Source organism: Trachypithecus francoisi, unplaced genomic scaffold, assembly GCF_009764315.1.
Source record: "Trachypithecus francoisi isolate TF-2019V2 unplaced genomic scaffold, Tfra_2.0 Lachesis_group11, whole genome shotgun sequence".
Classification (NCBI taxonomy): domain Eukaryota; kingdom Metazoa; phylum Chordata; class Mammalia; order Primates; family Cercopithecidae; genus Trachypithecus; species Trachypithecus francoisi.
This window is the reverse complement of record NW_022681456.1, coordinates 70078404-70103145: the sequence shown is the minus strand read 5'-3', so window position 1 is coordinate 70103145 and position 24742 is coordinate 70078404. Positions and strand designations below refer to the sequence as shown.

The 24742-nt window shown below is 38.7% G+C and overlaps 1 protein-coding gene across 2 annotated transcripts in view; it reads left to right on the top strand.

The window, feature by feature from the left end:
- Positions 1-24742, top strand: part of SRGAP1 (SLIT-ROBO Rho GTPase activating protein 1) — a 326848-nt gene that overhangs the window by 136226 nt on the left and 165880 nt on the right. For both annotated transcript variants that reach the window (XM_033221401.1, XM_033221400.1), the window contains exons 2-3: positions 12280-12475; positions 18212-18374. In XM_033221401.1, coding sequence (XP_033077292.1) covers positions 12280-12475; positions 18212-18374 — 359 coding nt within the window. The remainder of the gene's footprint in view (positions 1-12279; positions 12476-18211; positions 18375-24742) is intronic.

Here is a 24742-nt window from a genome sequence, read left to right as displayed (position 1 = left end):
ATCTTAAAAGGTGTGTGTGTATAGGGGTGTGTGTGTGTGTGTGTGTGTGTGTGTATGTATAATTTTTTTTAGGTGAAAAAATAATTACCATCTCTTTAAGGATTTTGTAGCCTAAAACTTGAAAGGCTTTTATTTTATGATTTAGAATTGCGGCTTTCAGTTGTAAAATGGATGTTCAGGAAGCATGGGTAGTGAGGCTATTCTCTGGCTTCCTTTTTTCAGCTCCTGATACAGAGTCCAGGTAGTCCATGTGGACCAGAGGTGATTGGAGCTCTCATTTATTGAAATGTAGTTAAAACAAAATAAGAAAGTTGCCAATAGAAATCCAATCAAAGTCTCAAACAGAAAGCTGGGCGTCGTGGTTCGTGCCTGTAATCCCAGCACTTTGGGAGGCCAAGGTGGGAGGATTGCTTGAGCCCAGGAGTTAGAGACAAGCCTGGGCAACATAGCAAGACCCTGTCTCAATTTCTCTTAAAAATCTCTAATAGAGGTATAAAGAAAATTAAGTGAAATGATTAGTGTTTCCTTTGTCAGTGTTTTAGATTAAGGTATTCTCTTGTGGTAGAAGTAGATATATAAAATATACTTTTATTTCAGAGATATTTAGAACTTTATGATATTCAATGGATATAACTGGAATTCTTTTCCACTGCTGACCAAATAAGATACTGTTTATAGGAGAAACCTTATAGGGTTGGAGGCCATAAGGAGCAAAGAATAAAAAGAGGTCATAATGCAGTAGCGGATTGCAGGGAGTAGAGAAGGAAAACCATTTTTTTGCATTAGCAAAATTTGGTGCCTAAGTCGATAGGTGCATAACTAAGCATTTTGATAACTTAGTATACTTATTGAAACAGATGTACACCAGAGATAGTTGTTGAGTACTTACTATGTGCTCTGTGGAAATTTAGAAACATGTTATTTGTATTCAGGGATCTTATAATACATTATAGTTCAAAACTTTATGTTAATTAGAACATAATAGCAATTGTACAATAATGATCTAAAACAAATGCAGTTGACCTAAATACGTAGTTTCCTAGAAAGCCATGACATTCAGGAAAGACTAGGAAATTAGTTTTAGGCATTTAGCTAGTTTTTTTTAAAAATTTGAATTTTGGGGAGTTCTTTTGGCTTTAAGTAAATGATAGAAGGCCAGGCATGGTGGCTCATGCCTGTAATCCGAGCACTTGGGAGGCCGAGGTGGGCGGATCACCTGAGGTCAGGAGCTCAAGACCAGCCTGGCCAACATGACAAACTCCATATCTACTAAAAATATAAAAATTAGCTGGGCGTGGTGACAGGCACCTGTAATACCAGCTACTCAGGAGGCTGAGGCAGGGAGAATTGCTTGAACCCGAGAGGCGGAGGTTACAGTGAGCCAAGATCACGCTACTGCATTCCAGCCCGACAGAGCAAGACTCCGTCTCAAAAGAGAAAAAAAGTAGATGATAGAAATGACAGTAGACACTTGGCACCTAAACCGTTATTTGCCGCATCAACTCTCATTGGATTAATAGTTGTACATTCTAATATATTCTAAATATTCTAGTAAAGTATCTAGAAGCACAGGCCTGGGTCACTTTAGCTTGCTTTGCATAATTACACACTATGTATAATTGCCGAACATTGTAAGTTTGCATCATAGTCTCTGGAGTCAGACAAACCTGAATGGGAATCCAAATTCTGGTATTTATTAATTATCATACTTTGAACAAAATACTTACACTCTCTCTGCTTCAGTTTTATCATCTCTGTAATGGAGGCACCACATAATAGGATTGCTATAAGAATTAAATGAGATAAACTGTATCAAGTACTTACCACAGAACCTGAAAACATCATAGGAAATCAATAAATATTCTCTTTTTAGATATAAATGTTAAATTGCTTAAGAGTCGAAACTAATTTCTAGTAGACACTTTAAAATTGGAATTATTGCAATAAGAGAAATAGCTTTAATTTGAAAAAGGCTCAATTTGCAATTAACTCAGTACTCAGTACAAAAGGTTTAAACTAGTTTAAAAGTTTTTCATTTTTTTTCTTTTTTTCTTTCCAATATTTTCCCAAAAAAGTTTTCCATTTTTACAACTTATTCAGCGAAAAACATGTGTAAGCTTTGATGTTTATTCCATGAAACTTCATGTTGAATTGTATCAGGAAAGAATGTCAGTGTTTGGCAAATGCCTTGAACCTTTGTCAGTAACACAGTCATTCCAAATGCCTTTGTCAGGAACACAGTCATTCCAAAATGCAAATCTTTGTACTCTCTGTAAATCAATAATTCCCACACACTGTCTTTCTCTAGTAGTAAAAATCAATCTACTAATAAGACCTGAAATGTCCTTGCTTAATTATGGGGAAGTTAATAAAACCCTGCCTCCTGTGCATTTTAAATAAAAGTACAATAGTGGATCATTCAGATTTGCACTTCCTTAATCTGCCCTTTCCTACAGTGTTGTTAAACTTCAATCATTGAACACTCTGATTTATTGCCTTTTATCCTGGCTAACTTTCATATGAAAAAAAAAGTGCAAGTTTGTTTTCCATACTTTAACTAAAAATGTTATATAGGCCAAAATATAATATTTGGCTTTCCAAAGTTATGAAAAACTGACAGTTTTTTAGTAAGCTTTTATTTTAAAATACTATTGAGGTTAACATCATTTCAAATGAAGGTATTATAATGAAGACTTAGATAAAACAATGAATACAGCCTCTATGTGTCAGAAATTTTTTGAAATTTACTTTACTTTTACATCTGAAATAATGAGGATTAACTGTACCTGTACTGAGAAGACAGTTTCTTATTTTCTTTTAATTTTTATTTTTTTTTTCTTCCAGTCTTACTTTAATACAAAAGAGGATTTTATTATAATTCTGTTACCCCCTAGATACGCTAGTCACCTCTAGAGTTCTAAGATGAGCCTGTAATTTTGAGCTTGGAATGAAAGCAACTTGATTTTATATTATGTTCGTTGCACTATTTTGTTTGCTTAAATTGCTGGTGCTATCATAATTCTAAAGTCGAAAAAGACCTTAGGGAGTCATATTTTCCTTAAGACAGTGACCTGGAAAGTTACATTGGGTTCAGCCACCCTAAACTTCCTAGAAAATAACTCTTCTGGACTAGGGTGTGAAGAATATAATTTTGAGTGTATTTAAGGCATGACATTTCCATTCCCCACATTTGTGCAGCGTCCCAATTGCTACATGTCCAGCGCCAACCCCTCTGAAGCCATCTGTGATGATGACCCTCAAGTGGCCAGTGATCTTGCCTTCCTGAATGTCCCTTAGACTAAGTAGTCTGCACCATCATATCTAGAACTTGTACTTTTCTTTTTTCATTACACATTTAATAATTGGCCAACACAGCACTTTACATAATGAGAAAGTATTTTCTTATTTTATCTGATTGAAAGCTTCCATCACCTTTGGAAGGGAAATATGGCAGTTATTAATGACCACTTCACAGTTAAGGAAACATTCGCTGCAAAGAAATAGTCCCTTCTCCAATGTCACACCTCCTCTGACTAGAAGCAGTGTTCGGACACTCTGTATTCCGTACTAGGTTTGCCTTAGGCATAGATTTTGCTTTCTGATTAAACCTGTCAAGTCCTCAAGGACCCGTTCCAATGGGAACTCCACATTGCAGACTCCACTTACGACAAATTCAGTTGCTAATTCCCTCATATCCTAGAGGAGAGCTGTCCAAAAGCCATAATGGTCATTTTAGATTTTTTAGGAGTTACGTTTTAAAAAGTAAAAAGAAATCGTTGAATAGGTGAAATTAATTTGAAAATATTTTAATGTAATACAATATATCCAAAATTTTATGATTGCAACATGAATTAATATACAGATGATTGAGACATTTTACATTCTTTTTTTTTTCTCATAATAACATTTCAGAATCTCGTGTGTGTTTTACACTCACAGCACACTTCTCTTCAGCCTAGCCGTGTTGCAAGTGCGCAGTGACACTTCCGGCTACATACTGGGCAGCACAGCGCTTAAGAATTCTCCACAATGTAGCTGGAAATCATGTTCTACTCCCTGATAACAGATTAAATGGAAATAATCATTAGTTCCACACCAGAAGACAGAAATGAGTGATTCATAAATAATTAAAATAATAAGAGGCTTAGGGGAAAATATGGATACCATTCATTCTTGTGAGGGTTTTTGCTGTTTTTATTAATTTGTTTTGCCCTATGATTCCTCATTCAAATGGGGGAACCATACAACTTACAAAGAAAACTCTTATTTCACAAGGTGATGCTTAGCATTGCATTTATTATTCATTTGTATTCTCTTCTGAAATGTAAGTCTGATTATAAATCTTCCTTGTTTAAAATTGTTCAATTTCTGCCCACTGATGCTTCTAAGTATCCTCCACTGAGGTCCTGCTAGACCAACAAGATCCAAATATCCAGCCTGAACACAGGTATTTTTAGTAAGGACGCCAGGTGATTTTTATCATCAAGCCAATTTGCACAGCTGACCTGTGAAATAAAATCTGACTCCTTAGCATGCCACATGGGGTCCTTTCCAACCTAGTCTTGACTAGACCTCCTGCCCGTCCAGAATTCAATTTCAGCAACAGAGAAGCACTTGTTATAACTCTCCTTCTCTCCCACTTCCTTCAGCCAAACTCCTGATAAGTCAGTCGCAGGGTCACCTCTTTGTGCCCTTGCCTTTCTGCCCAGCCATGGATATGTCTGCCCCAGAGTCTCACTGCATGTTGACAGTCTTACCTTGAGGCTGTGAAAGTCGCTCGCTCTCATTATCTGTCTGTGTTGCCTCTGCCTCCTCGCTGAGAATGGGACTCAGGACTTTCAGTCTGTTATTTATGGCCACGAATAAGGAGTCTGGCACAAGGAAATATTCCATAAATATTTTTTAATGAAAGCTTGCTGGTGCTAGTAATAATAACATGTCCATCTGTTTCATAGTGGTTTACAGATTGCAGCATGCTTTTCACTTATATCATCTCATTTAATTCTCAGCACAGCCTTGTGAGGTGGGAAGTAGTATTTTATAAAATGAAACTCCGAGAGGTTGAGCGACTTGCCCCATGTCACATGACTTGTATTAGGTGACACTGTAACTCCAATCTGGGTCCATCCTAACCTAGTCTGGATCCTTTCTGACCTAGTCTGTGACCAGATCTCCTACCCATCCAGAATTCAATTTGGTAAATTGAATTAAGTAGTGTACATCCTGACGCTTGCTAATTTATGTGCAGAGTATAAGAGAAGCATAAATCTTGGGTTCAGATTTCTAGTGAAGTGGAGAAATGGCCTTTATTTATTCAGTTCATTCACTTTAAAAAAAAAAAAAAAAAGCTCAGTTTTATGGAATTTTTGCCTGCTCCAAATTTTTAGCCTAAAAAAGCTTATTATGCAAAATTTGCACCTGGTGTTTAGTTAATCAACAGTCACCAGGTTGTATAAATATTCACATGAGCAATGAGCATGGAAATAATCAATAGAGCCAGTTAGCATCTCACTGGGTTGCTCTTAAAGACATTTCAATGCCTCTCCCCTGTCATTTAGGAAAATCCCTTCTGTCCTTTGGATAGAGGTAATAATACATCTTAAGAGAATGTAGACCCTTTTGGTATCAGAAGAAAATTCTGGGCCGGGCGCGGTGGCTCAAGCCTATAATCCCAGCACTTTGGGAGGCTGAGATGGGCGGATCACGAGGTCAGGAGATCAAGACCATCCTGGCTAACACAGTGAAACCCCGTCTCTACTAAAAATACAAAAAAATTAGCCAGGCATGGTGGTGGGCGCCTGTAGTCCCAGCTACTCGGGAGGCAGAGGCAGGAGAATGGCGTAAACCCGGGAGGCGGAGCTTGCAGTGAGCCAAGATCGCGGCCTGGGCGACAGAGCGAGACTCCGTCTCAAAAAAAAAAAAAAAAGAAAAGAAAATTCTGACCAAATAAGAATGTGAAATAACAGAGATGATTTGTGATACTTTAGAAATGTTATTATATTATTTGCTAGATGATCATGAGTATAACACCAGTGTATCAATTTTATGTCCTAGTCGTAGTCATTTAGTAACGTATTAGAGAAACAGCCCAGTGTGGATCAATCTTTCCGTGAAATATGTATCAGTCTGTGGCTTCACACAAATTTATTTTAAGAGTTAGGGCTTCCCTTTATGAGAGCAATAACAAGACATTCCTTCATTTCCTCTGTTTCTAGGCAATTCCATTTTATTTGGCAAGTATTAGTCAGCAGATTTTTATAGCTTAGAGGAACCATTTTTTCTTTTTTTTTTTTTTAACAAATTAATTGCAGCAGTTTGAAAAGCACACTCATTTTGTGCATTGTTCTTGTTAGATTATTGGTATTGATTCATTCCATAGTGATGCTCTAGTAGAACAGAAATGAAATAATAGTCATTTTTTTAAAAAAAGTGAATTTTAGCCTCCATTAAAACAGCCATTATGATTATTTAGTAGCTCCTGACCTAGATTTAAGTAATGACTGCTTACAGCCTCCTCAGAGATCACGTTTTCTGCCTAAAAGAGGTTGTGCTGTTTTATGCAGTTATGGGGGATTCATGGTGAAAAGCCTTTCCTAATATTCTATTAGGTAAATCTTTTCTATGCCATTAAGTGCCTTTGGGCTCATGAAATCTTTTTAAAGTGCTTGTCCCCATGTTGGACATTTGACAAAAAGTACCAAAAAGTACTTACTGGGTGTGGAAATAGGAGTTTGTTGTTATTACTATTATCATCATTATCAGAAATGTATCAATAACCAAAATTTCATGGAATTGTGATATAGCTATCTTTTTATGTATATAATTAAAATTATATACATAAAATTATGTGTATAATTATGTATATAATTAAAATATAATTGAGATATATTTCACCTATCACACGATTTATCATTTCGAGATTACAATTCAGTGGCTTTTGGCATATTCACAGGTTTTGCAACCAGAGCCACAATCAATTTTAGATCATTTTTATTACCCTATAAAGAAACTTTGCACCCCTTAGCAGCCATTTTTCCCCAACCCTCCCAACTCTAGGCAACCCCTAATCTACTTTCTGTCTCTATATATTATTCTGGACCTTTTGTAGGAATGAAATTATAAACTGTGTTTTTTTTGTGTGAGTGGTTTCACTCACTAAAGTTAGGTTTTCAAGGTTCATCCATGTTGTAAATAAGTACTTCATTCCTTTTTATGGCTAAACAGTATTCTGTTGTGTGGCTATATCACATTTTGTTTATCTCTTTATTAGTTGATACACATTTGAGCTGTTTTCACCTTTCAGCTGTTATGAGCAATGCTACTATTGCACACAATCACATGGAAGTTTTTGTGTGGAAATAGATTTTCATTTCTCTGGAATGTATACCTAGGAGTAGAATGGCTGAGTCATATGGTAACTCTAAGTGTAATATTTTGAAGAACTTCCTGACTGTTTTCCAAAGGGACTGCATCATTTTACATTTCCACCAGCAATGTATGAGTTCCAGTTTCTCCACATTGACTTCCAACACTTTTTTAAATCTTTTTTATTATAGCCATCCTAGTGAGTATGAAGTGGCACCCCATTGTGCTTTTGATTTGCGCCTCCCTGAAAGCTAATGATATTGAGCAACTTTTCATATGCTACTGGCCGTTTGTATATCATCTTGGGAGAAATGTCTATTGAGACCCTTTGACCATTTTTAAATTTTTATTATTATTATTTGTTTTGAGATGGAGTCTCTCTCTGTCACCAGACTGGAGTGCAGTGGCACGATCTTGGCTCACTGCAACCTCCGCCTGCCAAGTTCAAGCAATTCTCCTGCCTCGGCCTCCTGAGTAGCTGGGACTACAGGTGAACACCACCGCACCCAGCTAATTTTTGATTTTTAGTAGAAATGGGGTTTCACCATGTTGGCCAGGATGGTCTCGATCTCTTGACCTCATAATCCACCCGCCTTGGCCTCCCAAAGTGCTGGTATTACAGGCATGAGCCACCGTGTCCAGTCTGTATATTTTTAAAATTGAGATTTTGTTTTTATTGTTGAGTTGTAAGAGTTCTTTGTATATTCTTTATACAAGTTCCTTATCAGATATATGATTTGTGAATATTTTCTCCCATCCTGTGGGTTATCTTTTCACATTCTTGGTGGTTACTGCCGTGTATCTTGTAACCTACTTATCCTTCAAGGCATTATATTTTCCATACTCTTCCAGTCTGAGTCAGTTTCTGCTCCTCTTTCCATAGCTTCCTATTGCACTTCTTTGTTATGGCAGTGAACAGAGTGTAAATGATGGGTTTGGGATTTGTCTTCCTAACCAGAAGGACCTGTGTCCTACGAACCTTTGTATCTCCAGTGCCTAGGACGCTGCGTAACACAAAATGGAAACTCAGTAATTGCTTGTTCACCTAAACTAAAATGAACTTTGAGTCCAAAAAAAATGTTTCAGATTAATATTAACCCCAAAAAAGCCTCTAAAAAGGGGTGGGAGCCTTAATAGACTGTCAAATAATCTGAGGGTAGGAAGGAAGCTGTAGTGTCTTATGCAGAAATAAGGCTCACAGTTGTTCTCAGAATTACTCCTTGCACTTACGCGTTCACCAGTTCCAGCTTTACTTCTGTAGTTCCCATGACGACAGTGGTGCCTCTAGCTGCAGCCGCCTATGGCCCCATGGCAGAATTCATGCAGTGTGGGGCCCAGTGCACCATGGGCTTCCTTGATTTGTTCTTTTTTGTTTGAGACAGGGTGTCACTCTGTTGTCCGGCTGGAGTGCCAGTGGTGTGATCACAGCTCCACTGCAGCCTCAAGCTCTAGGGCTCAAGGGATCCTTGCACCTCAGCCTACTGGGTAGCTGGGATTGCAGGCGTGCACCACCACAACCAGCTAATTTCTAATTTTTTGTGTGGACATGGGGTCTCCCTATCTTGCCCAGGCTGATTTCAAATGTTTGAGCTCAAGCGATCCACCTGCCTTGGCCTCCCAAAGTGTTGGGACTACAGCCATGAGCCAGTGTGCATGGCCCTTTGATCTGTTCTGAGCAGCAGATACGAATTTATGCGACCAATCATTTATTTTATTCATTTATTCATTTTGAAATATTTCTTTAAATTCTTTGGTGCTGTTTAAGGTGAGCACAAATCTAGTGAAGTCTTATTAGGATAGCCATGCCATTTGTTCATGGAGGTGACCTCTGTACTCTGCAGCCTTATGACGCTGGTGCGGTATAAGGAATCCAAAGATTTTCTCTTCCTAACAAGATGTGGTTTTTTTTTGGTTTTGTTTGTTTGTTTGTTTGTTTGTTTGTTTGTTTTGAGATAGAGTCTCACTCTTTTCCCAGTCTAGAGTGCAGTGGTGCAATCTCTGCTCACTGCAACCTGCATCTCCTGGGTTCAAGCAAGTCTCATGACTCAGCCTCCCAGGTAGCTGAGATTACAGGTGCATGCCACCATGCCCGGCTAATTTTTGTATTTTTAGTAGAGACAGGGTTTCACCATGTCGGCCTGGCCGGTCTCGAACTCCTGATCTCAAGAGATCCACCCACCTGAGCCTTCCAAAATGCTGGGATTACAGGCGTGAGCCACAGCACCTGACCCCTAATGAGATGTTTCTTATGGTAGTAGTTTTCTGTTGAGTTTTTAAAAATGATCTTTCTTATGATCCTTTCCTTATTTGTCCTAAACTGCTCTAAATTGAAGAGGTAGTTGAATGGATTATCCTCCATTTTTTGGAGTTGATTTTCTCGCAGTGATGCTCTAGATTCTGTCTCTTACATGTTTCCTGTTGTGGAGAATGCTGAGTGTCTTGTTTTGATTGGAAAATTACAGATGACACAAAGTAACAATTAATTTTTGTAAAACGAGGATGAGGATTTAATTGTTAAATCCGTCATTCTCATGATTCCCTAGTTCTTGATCTTAAATCCTGATGGAAGTAAGCAAGAGAATATTTAAAAATGAGACCCAAGAAAAAAGCCTGTATAATTTTTGTGTATTTCTGATGAGATTTGCGATTTGTACTTTTATTTCTTACTTGGCACTAAGGCAGCTAAAAAACAAAACAAAACAAAAAAACAGAAAAGAAAACTAGTTGACAGCCCAAGATGTTTGATTTACTTTCTCTTAGTGCAGCAAGATGTCCTAAAATTACTTCATCTTAAAAGACTTACTGGGATCCCTGAATGGTGGGAAACACCCCCACCCTTGAAATATTCTTTTTCTTCATGAAACAAAAAGAACTCTGTAGTTTTGAAAGACAAAGTTTGGCAAATATGCTGATTATAATACTGTATTGGAAAACACTTACTTTGATTGACTAAAAACCAGATGCTATTCATAGGAGTTATAAGCCTGTAATAATGTGTTCAACTCTGGTGTTCAGCACATGTCTGTGAAGTTATAATAAAATCCTGCAATCTAGAGGTGGAGAGACCACGCAAGGACACTTGAGAAATTCTTCCCTGTCTTCCCCCAGGACTCCCCAGAGACAGCACTGCCTGGAGCCTGACCTTATTGAGGGCAGAGATCTTGTTTCATTAGTTATTGTTTCTTCTTTGCCAGGATACAAGCCTGGCACAGTATAGGTGCCCAAAAAAAGGTTTGATGGATAGAAGGATGGGAAGTGTTTGATTAGTCAGACTGACAGGTTAGGGTCAAAAGTCTCCAGGGGTACCAGTTACTGGCTGAAATGCTTAGATAAAGTATTTATACTCCTTAAACTTCAGTTATTCTTTGTAAAATGGAAAATAATACTAAAACCTACTTCATTAGGGCATAGAATAGTAAACATTGAGTTATTACTTTTAAATTAAGCACATTTCCTAACTCCCCATTCAGAACTTGACCACCTTATTCATGAACTTGCTATTAACTTGCTATTAATGAACTCAATTAAACATGGTCAAGGTTATGTGTATATGTATTATACACACACACATATATATACATATATATATTTATAATCAGTACTGGCCTTCTGTATCTAAGAGGAATAGCAAGAAATTTAAAGAGACATTATTTGGACATTGATTTCTACTAACTCCACTGAATTAGATTCAGCCTTCACTTTTCGGGAAATGTACTGACATTGGGAAAGATGAAATGAAGAAGTTTTCCAGCGTGATGTTCTTGTCTTTGGAGCTTAGCCTTAGGTCTTAGAACAAAAACAAGTCTGTAGTTATTAGTTACTGTATCTCATTTTCCAAAACACACATGTTTCTTTGTTACAGTCGTTTACAGATATTTTTGCATGCCACATTTTTGCTTTTGAGATTTCCCTGAATCACTAAATGACCACCCTTCATGTTCCTAATGTATTAAAATTATCAGAAGATTCTTTGAGGACTAAATATGTTGATAAGGGTATTATTTTGAACAACGTGTAAAAGGTGAAGGCCAGCTGAAGAGGCCTTTTTGTTGTGAACAGAATAATAAACTGGAATCTGAGGACTGCATTGTTATGAATGGATTATTTGGCTATGGAAAGAAGTTATTTTTAGGCACAGCATCCCTATAAGCCCTGAAGCTATGTGTTTTACAAACTAGAAATTATGCACTAAATAAAAATTACCAGATGTCAGTCTCTGTATGTGCCAAATGGCAAACATGTAGTGGTTCAGAGCCTGGAAGAAATGATGCTTATTTCTTTGCCATTCAGACTCAAAAGGGATAGCTGAGATAGAGTGCTGTTGAAAAAATTACAGTGTTTTCAGCTACCCAAAGATGTTATGAATTATTATCTGAAAGGCTTTTATTCTTTCCCCTCATGGCTCTTTGTGTGTTTGTGGCATTACAAATGTAACCCATATATTTACTCTAATTTATTACATTCTTTCCTGAGGCTCCTCTTGTTCTTTTAAAGGGTCAGCAGATAACTTATTTAAAGAATCAACCTGGACACAGTATTCTAACAAAGGTCCAGTACAGAGCTAAATAAATAATAGGAGTCATGGTCAGACACAGTGACTCATGCCTGTAATCCTAGCACTTTGGGAGGCCAGGGTGGGTGGATTACCTGGTGATGCATGCCTGTAGTCTCAGCTACTTGGGAGGCTGAGGCAGGAGAATCACTTGAACCCGGGACGCAGAGGTTACAGTGAACTGAGATTGCACCACTGCATTCCAGCCTGGGCGACAGAGTGAGACCCCTATCTCAAAAATAAATAAATAAATACATTTACTATATATATTATATATATATTTTGTTACTTATATCTTGCACATACCAGCACACCTCATTAATTTTCATGTAACCATCCAGTGACTTCTCTTTTCTCCTTAGAAATTCGAGCTCAACTGGTAGAACAACAAAAATGCCTGGAGCAGCAAACAGAGATGCGAGTTCAGCTTCTCCAGGACCTGCAAGATTTCTTCCGAAAAAAAGCTGAAATTGAGACGGAATATTCCCGGAATCTAGAGAAATTAGCAGAAAGGTTCATGGCAAAAACGAGAAGCACTAAGGATCATCAACAATACAAGTAAGAGACTTGAATCTAATTCACCTTTCCAAGGGTGATATCCATCCTGCCTTTGCCACCTTTGTGGGTTTTCGATTTTTCTATTTTTGCCTGAGTAGTGGTTGTAGAGCATATTCTCATAAATAAAAGCAGCCCTCTACATTTGTAATTTATGGGCATCAGTTTATCATTTCAAACTAGTGTAATCTGTTGACAGTTTTGTCTTTCCAATACATATATATTTATGGATAACTTTATATGCCAGAAGAGAAGGTATCTGTTTGTAAAATTCTTGATTATAGAAACCTGGGAGTTGATATCTGCTATAGGTAGGACAGATTTAAAATAGCTTTTTGTTCAAACAGAGACCTCAGATTTTCTATAGTGAATTTATATGAAAATAAGCAGTAAGAATTGCTTGAGTTTAGTGCCCCCCTTCCTGCCCATCATGTTTATGGTCATTGTAATTGACGCTGATCTAAAACAAAAGTTTTAAGGAAAATGCTATGAATGAGCATCAAGTAAGTTTAATTATAACTTACTTGCTTTAAAAATTACCCATAAGATGTTCTGCTAATGACATTTACCATATGATTTAAATCCTGGGGACAGGGCCGGGCAGGGTGGCTCATACCTGTAATCCCAGCACTTTGGGAGGCCAAGGCAGGTAAATCACCTGAGGTCAGGAGTTCAAGACCAGCCTGACCAATATGGTGAAACCCCATCTGTACTAAAAATACAAAAATTAGCCGGGTTTGGTGGCATGCATCTGTAATGCCAGCCACTCGGGAGGCTGAGGCAGGAAAATATCTTGAACCCGGGTAGCAGAGGTTGCAGTGAGCTGAGATTGCAGCACTGCACTCCAGGCTGGGCAACAGAGTAAGACTCCATGTCAAAGAAAAAAAAAAAAAAAATCCCAGGACAAAGAAAGACAAGTAAGCAGACTCCAGTGAAATATTCAAGTGCTCCAATAGGGGAAGGCCAGGGAGACCCTGGACAGACCCAATTGATATCTGTTCTGCACTGGAGGTGGGAAAAGGAAGGTCCTGAAAGAAGTGGCATCTAAGCAAAGACCTGAAGGACTAGTTGGTCAATAAAGGAGAGAAGAGGAGGATATTCCAGGCAAGGGAACCATCATGGGCAAGGGGCCGGCAGAGAATGTACCACGCCTGGCTAAGGGATGTACAGCAGGTTGCAGAATAGAAGCAGTCCAGTGGGAGTGAGTAGGGAGGCGATGAGCTACATGGCTGCAGGTGTGAATCAGAGCAGGTCCTGGGGGCCTGGGGATCTTCCTGGCCAGGTCTTCCTTCCAGACCTTTTAGGGCACTAGAAGGAACACTGCAGGTAGAAAGAAGTTGACCTGTTTAGGAGATAGTAAAAAGACAGTGCAGGCTTTCATTTCTGTAAATACAGCAGGCCAGATAATCTGAAAAACATGTAAATCTGAAAACTCTCAGAAATGCTGGTTAACATATAATGGACATCCTTTTAAATATAAATTTCTAGGGGCCAAAAAAAGAAGAGGGAACTGAAAAACTAAGTGGCAGTTGTATCTACCCTTTAATTTTACAGGGGGAGAGAAGAGGAGGTCTGTGCCAAGTAAAGACTTGGAACTAAGAGCTTCCTCCCCACCAATCCCATTGCATTGCATCCCAGAACCAAAAGAGCTACTATCTCAGTGAAATGGTTAAACAGAAAACCCTCTACCCACCTTCATGGGGCACAACAAGGAGACCTGGCTGCTCAGCCTGGGCTCCCGTTTGGAAGGGGCTGCGGAGAAGCATGCCTTTCTTTCACCATTGGCTTTGCAGTTCCATTCATTTTACACCTCTCCATGACCTTGGAGCCTGCATAAAAAAATGGGATGGGAACTATCCCTGGGATACTTGTGCAGAAGCAAACACAAAGCTATTCTGGATAAGAAATACCTTTCTCTTTCTTTCTCTCTCTCTCTCTATTTCTCTCTCTCCTCTCTTTTCTCTCTTCTCTTTTTTCTTTCTCTCCCTTTCTCTCTCCTCTCTCTCTCTGTCTCTCCCCATGCACACAGTCTTTTGACTGTAACCTTTACTGTTGGTCCAGCATAAAAATAAATCTTAATGATGATCCCCAGGGTGAACAAATGTTATATGTACTTAACAGAGAGTGGGCCTGGGAAGCAGAGGCTGGAGCCAGTACTGTATTCACATTTATAGTAACTTCACTGTTTCTTTTGAAAAGCAATTGTAATTAAGAAGACAGCCCATTCAGCTATTCAGTAATGTTTTTTTTTTTTTTGAGATGGAGTCTTGCTCTGTCACCCAGGCTGGAGTGCAGTGGTGCGATCTCGGCTCACTGCAACCTCCTCCTCCCAGGTTCAAGCAATTCTTCTGCCTCATCCTCCCGAGTAGTGGGATTACAATAGGTGCCCACCACCATGCCTGGCTAATTTTTGTATTTTCACTAGAGACTGGGTTTTGCCATGTTGGCTAGGCTGGTCTTGAACTCCTGACCTCAAGAGATCTGCCTGCCTCAGCCTCCCAAAGTCCTGGGATGACAGGTGTGAGGCACCGTGCACAGCCCATTCAGTAAATATTTTTGAGTATCTTCTGTGTTTTGCATTTAGTAATCGGTGGCTGTGAAGGGAAAATATGGATGGGGCCATGGATCGTATCTGGCCCCATGGCAGATGGACGTGTTTTTGTTTTTCCTGGTTTATTTGGTAGTTTTCTTTAAAAGGTAAGCAGTTTGAAATTTTCTTTAACTTGAGTAAGTTTATTATTGAATATGGGACTGAAGATAAGATGAATATGTCTATGAAAAGGATAAAACAGGATTGGGAAAAAAAGTCAGCCAGGTTTGGGTTTGAATATTGGCTCCACTTTGTGACTCTGGTTAAGTTACTTAACCTCTCTGAGCCCTGGTGTCCTAACTTGTAAAATGAGGTTTTATGACCCTTAAGTGAGAAACGTGATAAAGTCTTTGATACGACTGATAACCAACCCAGCATATGCACTTGATATTCCTTCTCCTTTTAACCAAACAAATGTTACATCTTTAGCATGATATCATTACCAATCATTCAAGCTCTATTCTGGAGTCTGGTTCTTACTCAGTTTTGGGACACTTATTGTGTAGAACAATTTTTGGCCTAAAGATGCCACTGCATAGTGGAAAGACCAAGGCTTAGTTCAGCTTCCCTGGACTCAAAAAAGACTCTCTCAGACACTAGCTTTGGTCTTTATCAAATCAGTATGCCTTGCTAAGCTTCCATTCTTTCACTGATAGAAAAGATACAAAGGGCCAGGTGTGGTGGCTCACATTGGTAATCTCAGCACTTTGGGAGGCTGAGGTAGGTGGATAACCTGAGGTCAGGAGTTCAAGACCAGCCTGACCAACATGGTGAAACTGTCTCTACTAAAAATACAAAAATTAGCCAGGCGTGGTGGCAGGCACCTGTAATCCCAGCTACTTGGGAGGCTGAGCCAGGAGAATCGCTTGAACCCAAGAGGAAAAGGTTGCAATGAGTCGAGATCATGCCATTGCAGTCCAGCCTAGGCAACAAGAGTGAAACTCCATCTAAAAAAATAAAAATAAAAATAAAAAAAAGAAGATACAAAGAATCTCTGCCTCAAATGGTGAGTAATAAGGATTAAGTAAGAGTTGATATCTGTAAAATCTTTATACCAGCCTCTGGATAAAATAGCTGACTTTATATAGCACTTATTATATATACAAGGCATTATTATAAGCATTTTAAAATAATATTAACTCCAGTGATTCTTATGAACAATCTTATAAGCACTGTTATTTTACCAATTCTACAAAGTGACTGAGGCACAGAACAGTTAAGATCATTTGCCCAGGATCTCATAGCTAGTAAGGGGTAGTGCTGCAGGTGAACCTAGACAGTGCAGCTCAAGAGGCCATGATCTTGACATGGATATTACTTTTCACAGTAAGTGCTCAGTAAATGATAGCTGTTATTGTTTTCAATATTACTGCTATTGCTATTATTACTAAGGCAATAATAATTGTTTATGCAATGAGTGAAATAACACTTATTTAATGCTACTATGGGGCAAGGCCCTGAGGATACATTGAAGCATGAAATGTTCTGAAAGAATGTGTGGGTTACTTCAGCAAAGAAGATCTACATGAAGGTTAATAGAAATAAGGTAACATTTACCTTACTATATGGGGCTGGGTAGATAGAAACTCTCAATAGAAAAGTTCCAATTATCTGCTATAGAACCACTGCTCTTTGCCTGATGGTGTTAAGAAAAAAGGGAGATGGCAGGGTAGAGGGTATAATTCTTCAGTGTGCCAGTGGGGAGAATGGGAGGCTGCCCTCACAGGTGCCAAGTGCTAGGAGCCTAAATCAGGCCTTCTTCCCCTGTGTGCATTCCTGCTTCCATCATCTGCTTTCATTTTCTTCTGGAGAGGGCATTGACTTAATGCAGTATTAAATCCTGAATCTGAGAGACGCAATGGCAGAAAGACCCAACTTCATCATTTCTTTCCTAACTTAATTAACATTCAGAGTCATAAATGATCATAAATAATAGGAGGATAACATATCTGATTAAAGGGTGCTTTTGTTCCTGTGTTAGCATAAGGATTATCTGCCATTTTGCCATTTTACAGTTACTTTTTAAAGAAAAAATAAACAAAAAAATTTCTTTTCTTTTTTTTTTTTTTTTGAGACAGACTTTTGCCCTGTCTCTCAGGCTGAAATGCAGTGGCACAATCTTGGCTCACTACAACCTCCACCTCCTAGGTTCAAGCAATTCTTGTGCCTCAGCCTCCCAAGTAGCTGGGATTACATGTGCCCACTACCACGCCCGCCTAATTTTTGTATTTTTAGTAGAGACAGGGTTTCGCCATGTTGCCCAGGCTGGTCTCGAACTCCCAATCTTAGGCAGTCCGCCCACCTGGGCCTCCCAAAGTGTTAGGATTACAGGCATGAGCCACCACGCCCGGCCGCAAAAATTTTTTAAAAAGTACTTTTTCTTAAGCCGTATCATTGCAGTTGCTCACTGTTTTTGTTGAGTTATTCTTTAAGATTTTTAAACAGTTTTCTTTTGCTGTTTATATTAACTTTTAGCTTTATTTTATAGAATAAAACAAGGAGCAGTTATGAATCTGAAACAGTATAATGGGTTTCAGCAGGACATGTGACAAGTCATAAGCCAGCAAACTTCATGGTTCTCTTCATGAGCCTTGAGACAATGCAATAAAGTTCTGATTCCCAGGAATAGTTTTTGGGAGACTGGAGGTTGTGTATCAGGGGATTAATAAATAACCCTCGAATTTATGTTCCATGCAACGCATAACTAGCCAAATTTCTTTTCCAGCAACAGACTGAACATTCAAAGCAGACTTTGTATGCCGTGGCAAAACCACTGTCTGAGACAGTAGTCGATAGATTTTTATGTAAACGTAAATCACTTTATTCAATGGAGTGTGTAAAGCTGAGAGCCTGCCTAAGCACTGTGTATGTTAGGGTCCCATGGTCCTTGTCAGGAATAGAGGTTTTCACCAGTGTTCTTGGTCCAAGTTTTTCCTTCCAAACCCGGACAATTGCTGGCTCTGTGCCGTCCACAGGCTGGAAGGCTGTTCTGCTGGCTGATAAGTATCCTGGTCTGAGAAATGCTCAGAGCAGGAAGCACAGCGACAGTATCCATCTGTTGTGGCTCCTTAGTTTGCCTTGGTGACTTCACTCATCTGATTGGGACAGCTTTGAAATGGATGGTAATTCTGTGTTTCTTCACTTCTTAGGAAAGACCAGAACCTGTTGTCTCCAGTGAACTGCTGGTATTTGCTCCTGAACCAAGTAAGGAGAGAAAGCAAAGACCATGCAACCTTGAGTGACATCTATCTGAACAATGTGATTATGCGGTTCATGCAGATAAGTGAGGATTCTACCAGGATGTTTAAAAAGGTACACTCCATAAATCCTGCCATAGTGTGCTTTCCGGTAACTGCCTTGCCTATAACCAGGACTGAGAACGGTATCTGAAAAATTAGGTGAATGAATCCTTTAGAGACACAGAATAAATGGTTAAAAATTAGATGAATGGATGTTTTAAAGACACGGAATAAAGAATTAAAAATCAGGCTGGGCGCGGTGGCTCATGCCTGTAGTCACAGCATTTTGAGAGGCCGAGGTGGGTGGATCACGAGGTCAAGAGATTGAGACCATCCTGGCCAACATAATGAAACCCCATCTCTACTAAAAACACAAAAATTAGCTGGGCATGGTAGCACATGCCTGTAGTCCCAGCTACTCGGGAGGCTGAGACAGGAGAATCGCTTGAACCTGGGAGGCAGAGGTTGCAGTGAACTGAGATCGCACCACTGCACTCTAGCCTGGGTGGCAGAATGAGACTCCAACTCCAAAAAAAAAAAAGAGTTAAATTGGATGAATGAATCTTTTAAAAATACAGAATAAAAAGTTAGATATAGGGCATACATATAGAGTTGTAAGTCGGTGAATCTATGAGCTAAACAATGTGAGCAAAAATTTTGAAATAAGATGTTCCTGCAAATTGCACCTCTGCCCAGGAACGGACTACCTGTACTCATGAAAAATCAGACCAGAGGGTAAATGCCTTGAATTCTTTGTTTGGGGCTCACACATGGTGAGAAACTTATAAAGAATAAGATTATTACATGTGCTCTGGAGAAGATGCTAGCACAGTCTTTCTTAGTCTCACCAGACCAGCAGTAGAGGCTGTGAGAGAGCAACATGAAGAAAATTTCACAGGGCACAGAAAATTCCATCCCTTACACACTAGCAAGCTTCCTCCTTCCCAAGTCCATTAAAAAACAAGAACTGGACTTGGAAGTTTTCTTATCGTTGTTACTAATCTCAGCCAACTCTCAGCAGTTTTTTTGTTGTGTGGACATTTTTGCTAAGCACAAATAATAAAATGGGACCGTTTCCTGTGTAGAGAGTGCAGCTACTTGCCCAGTACAACTAGCGCTCATTTTTTACGCTTGTAAGATGAGAGTTTTCCCCCACCCCCTCAGCTTTGTATTAGGAATGTTGATGCCTGTACCTATACCTGTACCTCTATTCAGTAAGTAATTATCAGTTTCAGAAAGTAGCGGGGAGAAAACCACCCTGTAGATTAATATTTATGTTTCAAAGAGTCTCCTTAAAACAAAGACATAGTGTTAAGCAGGCCAGCTGGAAAATTTCTTAGTCATGTTTGATGTATCCACATTAGATTTGATTTCTGACCTAGAAAGGGAATTTAGCAAGCTCTAAGTCACCTTATGCGCCATTAAATAGAAAAAAAAAAAAATTTCAAACAAAGGAGAAACTTTGAAAATTGAAACTAAGGAGCATATAATTTAAGAACAGATAGAGAAATATCCTATGTGTCTTAAATGGTAGAGTTTTAAAAAAATAATTTAGACAGAGCCGTGAAAGTGAAATAATTTTCTTGTACATGAGCTCTTTATGCAGAGACCTCATTTGGTTCAGCAGGTGTTTCTGAGCATCTCTTATGGGCAGGAGACTACGATGACAGGTGTTGAAAAGGCTGCAAAGATGAAGAAAAACTAGTCCTGGTGCTCAAGGAGGTCACAATTTATCCAAATTTGTATGGCACTATATAATGCTTCTTATTGAGACAGGGCCTCTAGGACCAGTACCTCTACTGAGTTCATTTGTTTATCCATTCAACAAAGCATCTTTAAAATGCCTGGCTAGGGGAGCAGAGCTAAAAGACATGTCCCTGCCTGCAAGGAGCTCATTACAGTAATTAACAGTTACCACGCTAAATGGAACTGGAAGGCTGGAGATCTTAACTCTACCTAGGGGATGAGGAAATTCTTCACAGCTAGGGGAACACTTGAAGTGAGACTTGTAGGAGAAGGAGGCATTCATCAAACAGAAGGACAATGAGCTATTCCAGGAAAGGAGAACATGAGCATGTTCCGGGAAAGGAAAGAGTTTGATATGATTGGACCAGGGATCGTATGGGAGTGGGTGATGGGATGTGAAATTAGAAAGGATGGTCATATAAGAAGGGACTTTGTATGTCTTGCTAAAATGTGAGGATGTGTATTTTGTAAGTCAAAGTCAAGGGCTTGATAAAGTGGATAGAAACCTAGGGCTAAGAGTCAAACAGATTTGGATTTGAATTCCAGCCCTTCTGCATACTTGCTTTGTGATCTTGGGAGATCATTCCAGAGATTCAAGAGTAGGCTGTCCATTCTTGAGGGAGCAAGAAAGGCAAAATTGGGCAGAGTGAGAGGCTGCACCTGTGAGTGCTCTGGGGCTGGCATGCCCTTTGGAGTGATCTCATATCCAGGCAAGGAGACCTGGCCTTTGTTTTGGCGAGGGATTAGGTAATCTTGGAGTGAGGCAGCTCCCATTGGTGGACGGTAATTCCCAGAGAGGGATCAGCTGTGAGTTTCAGCAGCTAGCAGCCAGTATTCCCAGTAGTTGGAGGAATGAGTTGCTGGCTCTTGAGGAATGGCCTGGAAAATGCACAGTAGACACACGAACACACACACACGCACACACGTGCAGAGAGAGACAGAGACAAAAACAAACAGATATGCCTGCTTGCTTGCTACCAGAAGTTCTCTTCTTATCCAGATTTTCTGGTTCTCAAAGAATTTCATCCTTGGAAACTGCCTGTTTACAGTGGATTCCTGGTTACTTTGGCATTTAGTAGGGGGAATGCCCCATGCTTCCTGAACAGCTTTTTCATTCCTAACCATTGCTAACCACCTGGAAGGGTAACAAGTCATTACAATTGCAGGTGGGAAGTTCTGCCTTCCTCGAGCGAATACAGCAGACTACGCACCTCACCTTCCCATCAGTGTTATTGCCGGAAGAGGAAAGAATAAGAGAGGCAAAGGGCACAAGGGAGAGATCAGAGTTTATAGAGGAGTAAGATCAACCCCTAGGACACATCTGTCATCTGAAAGAATAGAAAGCCAGAATCTGTATCTACCAAGTCCAAAGAATTCCAGGTCCCTTTAGATTAGAAAGCAAGACTAGTCTTTTCTGCCTTTTTTTTTTTTTGTACCCATTTATGCCTGAGGTTGCAATTTTTTAAATTTTTACAGTTAGAACTTGGTGATGACCTTGACCAGTAAGATACAAATTACTCCCACATGCTTAGTGTTCCAATAGTGGAACACTAGGCATAAATGGGTTTTAATCACCAATCTTCCTCTTTTTTAGCTCTTCTTCCATTGTTATGGTTCTAGGTCAGAAGCCTATTTTCTATCAAAATGGAAAGAAATTATTAGCGTGAATCTGAAGCAGCCTTTAGAACTTCTGTGGAGTCATTAGTGAGCATAATGCTTGTTTTCCTTGGGAGAAGATTTTGAGACTTCCTCATGTTTCAGTAATATCCCCATGTCTGTATGGAGATCCAAATAAATACTGTGTATCTGATAGTTTTGGCCTCTTAAACAGCCATATCTTATACAGTTTCATCAATGACAAAAAATCCTATTACCCAAATTATTCTGTCTGATAAGGAGTTTGGAGCAGGTAATTTCAGGAATTTTTTGTGTGTGTGAATGGATATAATAATCAAGAAGACACTTGTAGAAATACTCAATTCCATGCAGAGTTATAGGGAACAACTTCAAGACTTAAATCTTAATTACATCAAAACCAGTTATAGACATGGTTGCCTAAACTTGAAAGTTTTCAACAGGTTCAAAAAAAAGTGAAGCATTTTAAAAACAACAATATTCAACTATTCAACTACTGATTATTTTAGATTTATGCCTTTAAAATTCTAAATGAAGCCTATTGGTCAAAATAACCGTAATTCAGCTTTTAGGTTCTGAAATCAGATATTCTGGGTATGAGTCTTGGCTTTGCCACTGTTGGGAGCTGTGTGGACTTAGGAATATTTGTAAATAAGCCTCAGTTTCTACAGCTATAAAGTGGATATAGTAACCTACTCCAGATAGTCGTTTAGAGGATTCATGAGTTATGTATGGAAAGCCACTTAGCCTAGTGTCTGGACTTAATAAATCCTGGTAACTTTTATCTAATATCTTTATTATTATCTATAGTATAAGCACTTATTCTATATACCAGAATAATTATGTAATGTGAGATTATACCAGATATTATACCAAATGTATCCTCATTCCAAGGAGAGTATAGTTTTCACAATGATGTGAAAAACACTTCCAGAGAATAAATTTTATTTACTACTTATTATGAAGTTCCAAACGATATTTGTAAGCAAACAGTGATAAGTGCCCTCACAACAGCATTGCCTGTGGCTAAATTAAAATTTTTGTCCTCACCTTTGAACATTTATTGGGAAATCAGGGAGTATCCAAGTGAATGCACAAGCTGACCAAGACTCCATGCCTCTCAAATCCCCCACAGCCATTTCACGTGGAGAGCCTTACCTTTGAGGCTTAATTGATTTCTTCATTCATTCAACAAAAGAGTTATTTAATTCCAGACCTTCTACTAGATAGAGACAATGTAAACACGGACAGGAGAGTACTCTGCTTTTACCCTCTTAAGTTCTGCTTAGCTATTTTAAGAGATGATCAGAATTTGGAGGCTCCTGCCACACAAGGGCTTGTTTCATTCTCAACCCTCACTTGTTTCCCAAAGAACCAGGGATGATGTGCCTCTTGCCTTGTTCTCCAGCCCTGCCTTCTGCAGTCATGAGCTTTTGCTTCCTTCTTTCCATTACTCATGCTGAAACAGAGTGCTCTGCATCTGGTTTGGTTCTGCAGCCAGAAAATGTGCAGTTCCTATACTACACATAAAAATGTAATTAATGTCATCTGTCACAGTTGCAGGACAGGCTATACAGCCAGCTTGCAATAATCACTTTATTTAAGCACCTAATCACAAGGTGTTATTTACCAATTTTAAGAAAGTTAGTAGAAGTATGTAGTTTGGAGGTATACCATCAAATGGTGGCATTTGAATATGTTAGTTTATCTCTATGGGTTTTAAATTATCTTGAAGTCTGTCATTTCCCCAAAGATTGTTTTAAAATCATTAATATGTTTTTATCCTTCCTTGGTTTGCATAATTGCATGTACAATATAATTCATTTTGTTTCTTCACCAATAATGATGATATTTGTAAGCTGCCACTTACTGAGTTTTAGCTGTGTGCCAAGCACCGTACTCTACATTTTCATAAATTAACTCACATATCCGCACAGCTGCCTGGTGAACAGGTATTATATCCACACTTCAAGGATAAGGAAACAGAATGCTCAGAAGTATAAATTGCAGCGTCAGGCTGACTAGCAGGTATTCTTGTCTTTGCCCGTATGTCTTAGATAGTTCATAGCTGCTATGTGCTCTGTTGGTATTTCTTGGTGGTAATTAGAGATGTCACCCAATGCATAGGGTCAGAAACTTCTGAGAAATAGGACACTATGGTTCTTGTCCTAGTCATTTCTTATGAAAAGACTGAAGAATGATATTCTGGGAAGAGGCACAAAATCTGTCAGTCATCCAAGTTATAGGGAGGGACTCAAAGCAGCAGAAACTGGCCCAAAACCACTGAGAATAACCCCTCTTTCTCTTAAGTGCCATAGGTTGTCAGAGTCAGACTCACAGAAATTCAGTTAACTCACTTGAGGTATTGCTGATTGTGTGGCTTAATCTGAAAGAAAGGAGAGGTTACTAGTAAGATTCATACTTATTTTTTATTTTGATCAAAGACAGCCATATTCTATTTAAGTACCCCAACATGGAAAAAAAAGCAAAGATATTTTATGAAGGAGAAATGCTGTAGTTTCAAATACACCATTTAAAATAAGTTAATATTCAAACATGTTTTAGTAGAAGTTAATAAAAGATACCGCTTGACTACAAATCTCTAAGGCTCTGACCTTGTTTTTTTTTTTAAAAAAAAGGCCCGTAAGTTAAAAAGCATCTGAAAACTATCAATCTATATATGTGAAAAAAGAACCTATTTCTCTTTGAATATAAAAATATATATGGATTGTAGAAATTTAGAAAACACTAAAAATATAAAAAGAAATAATAATTACCCATATTAACACTACCTACTTTTAAATTTTAGGCTCTATCTTTTCAATATTTATATGTGTATAATATATTTAAATATGTATGTATATATTTTACAGAATTGAGATTTCATTCTATATGGCTTGGAAAGGTGCCATTTTCATATAGAATTATTAGCATTTCTCACATCTGGAAATAACCTCACGACTACATAGTACTTTACTTTGTGCATGGCCGTGTTAGTTTTCTGTTGATGGACATTTAAATCTATGATTTTTTTTTTCTTATGCTACATTCTTTGAAGTA